The following is a 12,270-nucleotide window of genomic DNA, read 5'->3' as shown; positions in this document are numbered from 1 at the left end:
TATACTACTATCTAAAAAATAGCCTTCTTTTTATCTCTTTGATAATAACACATAAACTATATCATCTATAATATAATAATTGTGTAAGAGTGATTTGAGCACCCGAAGAACACGAAGATGATTTGTACTTGTTGTTTAGATTGTAATTTTGGGACGTTTAAGGGCGACTTTTGTCGATAGTACTAACACTTGATGAGTTATGAGAGATTGACTACTAGTAACACAAGTTGAGAGAGAAGAAAATGAAAAAGTCTCTGGGCAATGAAGAAGACTTTTAAGTAGCTAAGACACAGTGAATTAAGTGTCCAATTTTTCAATCGTGAATTAAGTGACCATTTTTCTAAGTTGTCCTACCTAAATGTACTCACAATCAATCCTCTTACTTGGTCTGAAAGACCTAGCCGACCTAAAATATTATTACCTATAATAAGTTAGAGCTGAAAAGTAATAAGTTCTTTAAAAAAAAGAACTTTTTTTCTAAAAATTTAAAGACTTTTAGTAGTTAATTTGCTCATTATATATGTATGAGATGCGAATGTGAGTGGATGAACTAGTTAACTGACAAAATTACGTGTATAATTAACACATAAATTTTACACGATCAACTTTGTAGTTAGTTAACAACGATTCAATAATTTCGAGATTTATCGTTCAATTAACGTGAACATATATAAACCTCAATGCTTACGTATGTATAGATACATGTAGGTCCCATTAAACCCAATTACAATAAGCAACAATCTCACCATGCTCTATCAATCCTAGAGATTACATCCTTATATAATACTCTATAAAGTTCTTATCCAATTATTTGTCGTATTCGAACCATTAAATATGAATTTTGATAAGTGATGAGAAAGACAAATCTCGACTTTTCTGTCAAAGTATTTTTTACTAACTTTTCCGTTATGAAATTTATCTGGTGACAAACAAAATTTACACACATCATAAATATTTATAATTTTTTTTTTGAAATACAAATAACGACAAGTAACGTAAGATTTATGTAATTTACATGATTTTTCTTGCCAACAGTACTCTTCAATTACGTGTATTCTTTATTATTAAATTCAACACACAAAAATATTAGTATTTGGAAGACAAGGCAAGTGAAGCTGTATATGCAGCGAAGTGGGAGACAATGCTGTTAATCTAGTCTTTCCTCATATACAATATAAATATATATTTTGATTTTCTTGAATGGGACATATGTTCCATCATAAAATCATATAATACATCAAGATTATCAACTATAATAATAGACGAGTGACTCATCATTCTCTTCACTAAAAATTTTCTTTACTTTTATGTATATATAATAAGAAAAATACTTATTTAATTCACCTCTCTATTATAAAACCTAAAATTAAACAATTAATTCTAGTCTTAATTTTTGTTGTTAATATTTATGGGCAGCCCACAAGGCCCATACATCATGGGCCCACAAAATAAACACCCTCTAATCTTGAACACATGGCATATCCTTAGTGGGTGGCGACAATCACACGTGGCAGTTAAGATGAAGCAAAGAAACTAAAGTCAAGCTAGTATGATTGGAGACCAATCAGACCATAGTTAGGGTTGAGTATGGGTAATGGACCCACTTTGCCGAAATTAGGTTGGGCCTGGCCCACAAAATCTTACACGTATTAGGTCCATATATTTTCTGTATGTATGTATGTATGTTATTTATGGTATGTGGTATTTATTTCTGAAGTTTGACACGTGTTTTGGACGGTTTACCTAAGAGGTATAAAGAAAGTAAGATGACATCAGGAGCTCGTGATCTGTACTGACCACGTGTATTTTAGTGGGACCATTTTTTTAATACAGGTGATACGTTCTGGCATGAGTTACGTGTACAATGAAATTAGGTCACTTTCATTAGCATGGAGATGGTATGGACCATTCTGATTCCATCATTCATCGTGGTGTGAACTAGATAATGTAACGGGAGGGCCTAAAGGCCCCCGGACAAAGTGTCATAAGCGCCTGGATTAGACAGGCATTTCACAATTTGTGTTTTGACCGGGTGGCTACAGCAGTTTGATCGGGTGCTTTTAGCTATACCATGCATTGATTACAACTTATTCTCGAAGTTCTTCTCTAATTCTAGTTCTTCAATTGTACTTAAAAATGGTGGATTCTCAAGTTTCTTCAACTAGTATTACATTTCCTTCATTGATCAAAGCTTGTAGTTTAATTTCAACTCTTAAATTTGGTGAATCAGTTCATAGTCAGATTTGGAAGAATGGGCTTTCATCTCATTTATTTCTACAAATTGGGTTGCTCGGTTTTTATTTGAATTCGAATAAAATTGTTGAATCGAATAGTGTTCGATGAAATGTCTCAAAGAGATGTTTTTGCATGGACTACAATGATATCAATTTTTGTTCGAATTGGCCACATGAATTCTGCCATAAAGTGGTTCGACGAAATGCCTGGATGAAACCCTGCATCTTGGAATACATTAATATCTGGTTATGCAAAGTCAAGACTGGTTGAATCAGCAACATAATTGTTCAACCGGATTCCAGCTAGAGATTTGATTACTTGACCGGGTGCTTATAGAGAGCTCGGGTAAATGACATAGCCACTCACTTACATCTGTTTGGCCGGGTAGTTATAGAAGCGCCCATATTGTTATAATTTAGTGGACAAAATTGCAGCTTGAATGCAAATTGGAAGATCTCATAAAAGCAAAATTGTTTTCCAGGTAGGCTTCCCGCTTCGGGTATGGGCCAAACTAGATCTAGTGACACAACAAAGTATTTAGAAAAAAGTTAGGTCTACGTTCAAAATTTGAAATCGAAAAGCTCACATATGGTGTGTTTGGTTGCAGGATTCCTAAGTAAGATTCCTATTAAAAGTGGAATTTGGTAGGAATCATGAATCCTTGGTCTGTTTGGCTACCAAAAATCCTAGGACTCTTGAATCCTAAGGATTCCTAATTCCAAAATTTGTATTGGACCAAAATCCCACCCTACCCCCTAGGATTTGCTAGGATTTTGGATTAATGAACCTAAATTTCAAACTTAAAATCAACAAAAAAATATTTCCTTCTACAAAATCATTATTTTTTTTTCAAAATCATTGTTTTTTTCAAAAATAATATTTTTTCTAAAGACGTTTAAAAATGCTCAAATAATAATAAATCATAGGATTCTTAGTTGCCAAACAAGCCAAAAAATATTACTTGGATTCATGAATCCATGGAATCATGAATCCCAAGGACTCATGAATCCGCGGATTCATGATTCCGCCATCCAAACACACCATAAGTTTAAAGAAATACTAGAAATTTATTGATAAAATTGAATGATTAAATAACTATGAATCCCCTTTATATAACATGAGCAATTCAAATTAACAACTTTTATAAATAAATTATAGAATCTCAAGAAAATATAAAACTATCTAAGAGAAACTTTTTAAAGGAAACCTCACAAAAATGGTAAAAGACAACTAAAAATCTGTTTTAAAAGCTTAAACCATGGAATTTGGCCCGGAAAGTGGGCTAATTGTGACACTAGCCATAACGATTGTGCAATTTGTTATTTCACACAAACGTTCAAAATTTCGTCCAATTCCGACCCATGTAGTTTCAGTTGTTTCAATTGTTTATCTTTATTTTCTGCCACAACAGTATTTCTTTCATGAACTTTTCGACTAAATTTTCTACATCATCTAGATCTCTCAAAATTCTGCCTGTATACATATTTCGTCGAGATTAGTCAGAATATTTGCAGGATAAAATATCACGTCTCCTCTTGAAGGCATTAGATAGACATTTTATTACTTTTTTTCACTGTACGAAATGCACCACAATTTTAATTCCGACTTAAGCCCTTCAACCACTTGGGGCGCCACTGCTCATCCTCCTGTTTTCCTCTTCATTTTTTTTTTCTGCAGAAATCATCGAACATTCAAACCAATAGAGTAATCGAAAGAGCCAAACCAAACTTCTCATTCGAACCCACCTCATATATAGAAAAGACATGACAAAACTTGAACATTACTGTTCCATTAGCTTATCGAGTACTTTTCCACTCCATTTTGCTATTTTCGCCCGCATATCAATCACTTCTCTAGAATACAAAATACAACCCTTGCTAAATGCACCCCAAATGAGAAAGTCATCGATTACATTATCACACCTCTGTAGAATCGACGAGCTAGTTTTGGAGTACACTGAACCGATAAAAAAGGTGTGGGGGCTGAATTAGTAACAAAGTGGGGGATCCTCTAGCTACGAGGAATTTCAATTCAAATGAACACTGCAAATAACACAGCCAATCTTTTTTTTCACCTGTAAACATTCTCAAGGCGATATAATCTTCAACATATAGTTGCCAACACTTCTCAATCGATCAATATCAATATTGGAGTTCAAGTGAGCACCCTAATATAGTCGATGATTAGAGTTGATGTTTAGAGTTGAAGTTAAACGATGAATGTTGAGGATGATTAATTGAGAAGTGTTAGTAAGCCCACTAAATGCAAAGAACAAACAAAGAATAAAGAAAGAAACCATGAATGATCGAAAACATCATAAAAGTTCAATAACCAGAATTTTTATTATGTGTTTACATGCATTTTTCGTTGTAATGTTGTATTTTCATGAACTTGTACAGATTCAGAATCAATCAATAATGGTAGCAAATTATGTGTTTGAAGCAAAATATTACACTGAAATGGATTCGGAATGCTCTTCCAAGAACCTATAGAGTTCTTCGGCAACAGTAGCAGGATACTCCTCTTGTGGGAGAAGAGCCCCAGGAACTTCGACAAACTTAGTAACCCCTTTGATCCCTTTGAGAGCATCCATTTCGGCTTTTGACCTCTTCGGAGAACCCAAAGTTGAAACAACAAAAATTGGTGTCTTCCCTTCTAAATCTGTAAATAGTTTGAGGAATTCTTCCCTAGATTTAACAGGATCAAGGAGACCTGTCAAGAAAGCCGCAGGAGCATATCTTGACCCTTTTCGTTTAGTCAGAGCATATCTACTATCAATGATCTCACGAGTGACGTTTTCAGGGTCGGCATAAACATGTGATTTATACTGGGATTGAATGGACTTCTCATTGCTTACAAGCATATTGTACATCATCCAACCAACAGCGGGAGCCCTTAGCGTTCCCCTCAATAACCCATATCTGTGGTTTTCATCGTCATAATAGAAAATTAATTCGAGATTAGTATAGGATATGAGAAGTCTATAAAAAGTTTTGGTATGAAGAAGACGTTAATATTACCTTGATTCCATTTTGGAATCTCGGCCGAAGACTATAGGAAGAGGTCCAGCCCAAGTGGGAGCGACGGCAGCAATGGCTGATGTCTTCACTAAACCCTTGTTCACTGCCCTAAGTGCTAATGTGGCGGCATGACCCCCTCCGCAGATCACTAGTTCGTCATCTAATTAGATTGCAGAAGCAAGATATATTGTTAAGATCCATCTAGATTAGGAATATGAGAAATGTAGTAGGAATGCCGAATACGAAATAACCAATTGAAAATAGATATGTTTGATGAGCTACATGATATATAGTATATGAATGTTAGTTCAAACAGCTTTTGAGATTAAGAAATATAGTCAGGTGAATACTGAAAATATATGAGTATAGCTTTAGCTGAAAACAAATCTACTGCTAGTCTGCTAATATAAGGTACCGAAACCCTGAACAAAAATAGCAGATCCATCACTAAGAAGAAAATCCAGAAACAAGTGCTTCAGAATAAGCTTTTACGTCTCCAGGTGGTTTAAGGAGAGGTGTCACCTCAAGGCTTTATATTCGTCATGATTAAATGACAAGGGATCAAGAAATTCCTTTTAAGATATATAACTGATACCAGTGTAACAGTGTTCTTATCTTTAATGTTTAAACAAACGAAATGGTAAATGTTCCAAATATTTAAGTGCAAATATATAACTTCATTAACTACGCAGAGACATCACATTGTCTTGCTCACTCTCCAAATGCTAGCTAATGACATTGTCCGAAGTCACTCTATTCATATTAATCAAACTTTCTATGATCTCGCAATAGAAGGTTTTAGCTTCACAGCCTTGGCCTTCGGCATTTGCCAAACTTTTTCGTGATTAAGTTCGTCTACCTATATATTTATGTACCACCACACCAATATCTTGATCATCAAAGCTTCTATCATCAACAAAAAGCACAACGGTAATTGTAGTAGTATTAAAGACTTCAAACAAATGAAGTTTTACATTTAAGATCAGAAGCAACTTGAAATCCAAAGTCCAACTAAGCCCCATACTCAACAAACAATCAAGGCCAATGAAATATCAAGATCACAATAAAGGGAACATTGGTCAAAACTCTCTGAGCTAAAGTTTTCATGTCAAAAAGGATCCATCTATCTTTTCTAGGCTCGACTCTCGAGCTCGTAAGAGTTTTACGGGTCGGCAAGGGTATGCACGAATAAGATTTGCACAAAATTTGCATATCTTTCAGACGTGTTTGCACCGGTTTGCAAAGGCAACCAAATCCTAGACCTAAAAAGTTATTGACATTACCAATACGAAATTGGGTTTTCGGCCTAATTTCCTAAATGATAAAATGCTAACTAATGTGCACCATTGGAAGATAAAACCTAACAGTATATAATTTAATATATGAGTAAACCAAGTAAAGTTTGATTATATATATACCTTTGTTTTGTAATGGGCTATCAGGTGAATTCATAAATTGAACCAAGAAATTCTCCATGACATCAGCATTATAATCAATTTTAGGTCTATCAGAAAAACCCATACCAGGCCAATCAACAATAGTAGCTTTCCAATTAACATTTCCATCTCTTTGAACAATATCATTAGCTACTAATCTCCATTCTTCAACAGTACTAACATCAGAAATTGTGGGTATCATTAAAATAGTCTTACTAGGGTTTGAATTCTCACTGATCCCATGTTCTTCATAGTAGATGTTAACTGAATTATCTTGAAATTTCCACTTCCAATTGCCAACCTAAACCACAAAAAACACAAACCCATTAATGAAAAACAAAGGGTAATTTCATGATTTGGAGGAGAGTTAAGAGATGGAGAGAGAGAGAGAGAAAAGATGCTTACTTTTGATGGGGTTAAGGGTTTATCGACGATTGAGGAAACCTTGGAAGAATTAAGAGTAGTTGAGGTATTGATTGTTATGGGTTTTCGATTCTGGATGAAAAAACTGTGGAAAGAAGAGGGTTTGTGAGGTTTGTGGAGAAGGGTAGAGTATGAAAGAGAGGAGAAAGAAGTCGCAGAGGAAGCCATGAATGTATGAGGAGAGAGAGGGAGATTGATAAGTTGCTGGACTGATAGGTAGACAACATTCCCTTAAACCGGGGAGGATGAATTTGTGAGCGAAGGAGGCGTCTTCAACACTTACTGGGTGCGCCTTTAAGACTTCCCTACCTAAAATTCTTTCTGGTCTCTGGTTGACTTTGGGGCGTGTTTGACCGATTCCCACCCAATTGGTCAGTCTTTACATAACAATTTTCTCACATGAGCAGCTTGCGGGTCGGGGAGACGACGGGTAAAACCTGAGATATGCTCGATACAAGAGTCTAGATCATTTAGAAAACATGAGAAATAGTAGACGTGGAGATGGTAACGTTTTGTTTGGAACTACTTATAGGGAAATATTTGTTTGTGTTTAATTTCATTGTACGGTGGCAGATTGCCGGATCCATAAAATATATATATGCCTAGGGTATATCCCTAACCTATATAATTCGTATATTTTATCAAAAGAATCATTAATATTTTTTATTGATAAAAGAATCATTATTATATTGATAAAAGAGAGAGAAATATAATAGGCCATTAGAAAAAAAGGGAAAACGTGAATTACCATTCTACCTATGAGAATTAGTTATTATTTTATTGATAAAAGAGAGATTTTATGGAGTAGTTATTACGATTTTTTTTAACCCTAGGGTATATCCCGTGCCCTAGGGCACGGACACTTGTATCAATCAAATGTTACGAAATTTATTGTCATATTTTATTGAGAGAGAGAGAGATTTTTATTAGTTATTATTTTTTTGTTTCTTTCTCTTAAATTAGTTATTATTTTATTGAGAGAGAGAGAGAGAGATTTTAATTTCTTTTTTTAATCCTTGAAATTATTTTTGTTTATTTTTTTCGTAAATTAGTTATTTTATTTCTAAGAAGAAAAAGATTATTGTTTTTTAAATAGGTAACTTTATTTCTACGAAGGACTATATTTTAAATTTTGAGAAAGACTTCTAGACAATATCCTTTATTAGATATTTTATTTCTCAGAAAGATTTTTTAAATAGGTAACTTTATTTCTACGAAGGACTATATTTTAAATTTTGGGAAGGGCTTCTAGACAATATGCATAATTAAAAAAGGATGTTTGTCCCAGTCATCGTTTTCCTTCTGTTTTATATAATAGATATTGAGCTAGCTCATGTTATATTTATTTATTTATTTCGTTTGGTTGTATGCTCTAGCCGTTCCTAGCTTCGTATATGGATTCTTGATTTACTTCAATTCACATTGACAAGTTGAAGTTTGTCTCAAGTTTGGAACTAAAATGTGTGAACTGTTGTTTGTTGATATTTGTTTTTTGAACAGATGTGCAAAATACTATCTTTAGGGTAGTGTTTGTCTTTTTTCTTTGTCAGATCTAACTCGAGGTCTGAATTAACTCGAGTCATATTTCAAAATATTCACTTTGCTCATGATGTTTGCTCACTCGTCTGAATAGATGAGACATGCATTTTTTTTAAATGCCTTAGTTGAAGTTTCACTATGTATTAGATTCATTTTCGTAAAAACTGTAGGTTATAAGGTGTATAAGATGATGAAAACATCAATGGCATATTGGCATTGATCGGTCCATTATGGGGCGAAAGATCTTGAGAATCAACCAAGAAAAGCACTTCAACTTTACAAAGGACAGAGATGAATATTGGTTTCATCATTCTTTTACTCTCTCATGGAAAATCTCTAAACTCTTGAAGTTCTTAAAATATTGATTATATTCTGTGTCAAGACCAACACTAAAATATAGTTGGAACAAGAAAAGATTGTACAGTAAACAGAATATCTTCTAAAAGACTAAAACTAACTAAATCAAAGCTAACAGGTAAGCTACTAGTCGAACATTATCGATCTCAATTACGTAAAATAGCTTGTTAAGATCTTGTCACTTGGACATTGGAGAGAATCCCACGAAAAATTCGATGTCCATGTGTTAGGCAGAGTTCCTGGTAGAGCAAACGGAAATTCCAAAGATCCAGCATTTTCCAAGTACTGATCATTAAACTGAAGATTCTGAACTGTGTTTAGATTCTTCCTCAACCATGTCTCTTCTTCTCCAAATCCCATTGTCCCATGCATCTCCTGTGGTGAAGTGATCGAAAAGCTGCCATAATCTTGTTCTGACCCACCAAAGACTATATCTTCGGAGCCTTTTTCATCGGTCTCCCCGAGTAAAGGAGGAGGGAAGTTTAAAAGCATGGAAGCAACATCAACTAAGCAGTTTCCATTTGTTGACATATCGAGAGACGAAAACGGGAAGTTTTCATTCAAAATGGGGAGAAAAGATTGTTTGGAAATAGTGGAACCCGGTGGGATGTTTATAGGAGAGAAGCTAGTAGAAGATTGGTGAATATCATTATTAGAACAGAATTGGTTGGTTGATGTTCTTGATTCATTTATACAAGTCATGGACTCTGAGCAAAAGTGTGTACTATTTGTACCATGAACGAGTATCGAAGAGCTAGTTGTTTCAGGTAATGGAGAAACCCAAGAGTGAGAAAGAGCTCTCTGTGCTATTGAACTGGTTTTCTTGAAGATTCTACATATAGCCCATGCATCCTGTAAGCCAAAGAAAGCATTAAACGATTTTCGTTACTTTCTCAGTGAGACGGATAGACAGACAAACAGACGGACAAGCTGAGAGAGAGAGAGAGAGAGACAAAACTTACATCTGCAGGGAGGTTTCTATCTCCAAATCTTTTTGGTGTAGCTGAGTTAGAGAGACAAGGAAGCCTAAACTCATGCATCATCCAATCTGTTTTGACCCCTTTAGCTGCCTTTCCAGTATAGAACACAAGTGACTTCTTCAAGCCAATGCATTTGGAGCCCTCCGACGAGTATATAGGCCGGTCCGTTCCAGTTGCCTTCCAAAACCCGGTTCCCGTCACTCGGTTAGGCCTTGCGCTATTCCGATATTTCCTGTCCCTCGGACAGTAAAAATACCATTCTTTCTCCCCGGTGATCGTTAACTCTTCTTGCAAAAACGAAAAATAACGCGATAAGTTCATGTCTTAAATAACAAAGAAATCATAACATAAAAAAGAAATAATGTTAAACTAGCATACTTGGAAGATCCCATGGATCATATTTGTAAATGTCAAGTTGCTTAATAAGCTCAATTGGAAGAGGTCTATGTTGAGTCTTTCTCTTCAAATAGAACCCAACGAGTTCTTCGTCAGTCGGATGAAATCGAAAACCAGGCAACATAATTTCATCTACCTTATCAGAGTCACATCTTTCATCCATGTCTCTCTCTCAAACCCAAGTTTGAAACTGAGGGAAGAAACAAGTAATATCAAAGAGAGGTGAAAACTGAGGGATGAATTCAAGTGAGTTGGGAGTTCAATTTTACTTGAATGAAAGCTCCCATGACCCCATTATATGCTTCCCAAGAATGGGTTTAGTTCCTAATCTTCAGCCGCCTTTTCAGGATGACTGTGACAGTCACTGTAATTCTATATGGAGAGAGAGAGAGAGAGAGAGAGAGAGAGAGAGAGAGAAGCAAATACCAAGAAACCAAAAGTCAAGGAATTGGAGATTATCAATGAAGAGACTCTTACTTCTTCATCAACCCACCATTATTAATAGGAGTTCAAATTCAATCTAAGGGATATCAAGTGACTATAAAATCAGCATTTTTTTGGGGATTACATCATATTAACCCACACCCATTTCATCAAATCCTCTCTCTCTCTCATCTCCAAATCAAGACAAAAACAAGCTTCATTAGTGGATTAGTTTATTGTAATCTTGGTATTAATTTTTGTACTAATCAATTTCCAATGCAAGAAGATTTCAAATTTATATTCAATATGAAAGATTCTCTGTTAATTCCTTTTAAACCCTTTCAATTTATTAAGAAATTTTAGATTATTTTTTTAGGGTTTAACTCAAGATCCAAAAATCCTCTTCATTTCTATTCTTTCTACAGTTCTTCTATTCTCTGACCTGTCAGAGAGGGGTGGCTTGGATTTTAAGAAGATTCCTAGTATTTAAATGTGGGGACCTAATTTAAACATCATATCCTCAAAAAAGGACCTACAAATTTTTGAATTCACATTGACAACTAGCAAGTTCTTTTTCCCGTTAAGAAATATACCTAAATGGGTTCCACAGTATCACATTGCTCCAAATTTTTGAATTCACATCAAATTACTTGGACCATGTCTGCCATAAGGTTAACAAATGGAGTACTCATGATGCAGGCACATAACATGTGGGCCCACGTCCACGCGTGCCCACATCCTATTCGGCCATAATAGTAGTCCTAATTAGTATAGGATTAGGAAGTTACTTTAAATTGGTATTTCTTTATTTTAAAGTTTCTATGTTTTAAGTATTTTATTATTTAGGAATCCTAGTTTGAGTCTATCTAGGAAAGTCTTATATCTTATAAAAGGAGGTCTAGTCTATTTTATTATTCATGTTGAAGAGAAAACCCAATCAAGTTTAATCGAGTTTACAGTTATTTAGAGTTATTTAATTGTTATTTTATCGTTCTTCGTATTAGTTTATTTTATTCTTAAATTCCGCTGCGTTCTACATCATGTGGTATTCAGAGCCACCAAAATTTTGGGCTAATGATTCTGGAAATTTTTTTCCAGACCAGTTAAATCCATATCAATCGTATTCTATTCGTCAAGAAGATTATATTCAATCAGATTATACTCATCAAGAGATAACGAATCAATGCTCATGTTCATCATGTTTATATGTGAATAACGACTCGTACAACTATCATTGGAATCCGGGAGAAATCGCACGAGAAAATCCTCCACAACCATCTTCTTATACACCACCTCAGTACTCTTATACACCACCTCCGTCCTCGTATACACCACCACCGTACTCACCACCATATTCACCATATTCACCGTCCTCGTATTCACCATCACTTCCATCTTCTTATGCACCACCACCGATGGAGCAACAACCACCACAACAAGCTCAACCTTACATGATGACTC

At 34.9% G+C, this 12,270-nt stretch overlaps 2 protein-coding genes across 2 annotated transcripts; both read right to left on the bottom strand.

Annotated features, from left to right (window-relative positions):
* Window positions 1-4,537: 4,537 nt before the first annotated feature.
* LOC147563177 (alpha/beta-Hydrolases superfamily protein) lies at window positions 4,538-7,342 on the bottom strand. Its single transcript, XM_086635440.1, has 4 exons — window positions 7,097-7,342; window positions 6,674-6,992; window positions 5,256-5,415; window positions 4,538-5,156 (listed from the first exon to the last, which is right to left on the bottom strand). The coding sequence occupies exons 1-4, from the start codon at window positions 7,280-7,282 to the stop codon at window positions 4,685-4,687; spliced, it is 1,137 nt and encodes a 378-aa protein (XP_086491566.1). The 5' UTR covers window positions 7,283-7,342; the 3' UTR covers window positions 4,538-4,684.
* A 1,684-nt stretch (window positions 7,343-9,026) lies between these two features.
* On the bottom strand, window positions 9,027-11,077 carry LOC147563176 (protein FEZ-like). The gene is made up of 3 exons (XM_086635426.1): window positions 10,369-11,077; window positions 9,973-10,274; window positions 9,027-9,862 (listed from the first exon to the last, which is right to left on the bottom strand). Exons 1-3 carry the CDS (start codon window positions 10,547-10,549, stop codon window positions 9,161-9,163), a joined length of 1,185 nt encoding a protein of 394 aa, XP_086491552.1. The 5' UTR covers window positions 10,550-11,077; the 3' UTR covers window positions 9,027-9,160.
* Window positions 11,078-12,270: the final 1,193 nt, after the last annotated feature.

Source organism: Eschscholzia californica, unplaced genomic scaffold, assembly GCF_041429995.1.
Source record: "Eschscholzia californica isolate CP2 unplaced genomic scaffold, dmEscCali1.0.p SCAF_1, whole genome shotgun sequence".
Classification (NCBI taxonomy): Eukaryota; Viridiplantae; Streptophyta; class Magnoliopsida; order Ranunculales; family Papaveraceae; genus Eschscholzia; species Eschscholzia californica.
The sequence above is the reverse complement of the archived record's forward strand: the minus strand, read 5'-3'. Positions and strand labels throughout refer to the sequence as shown.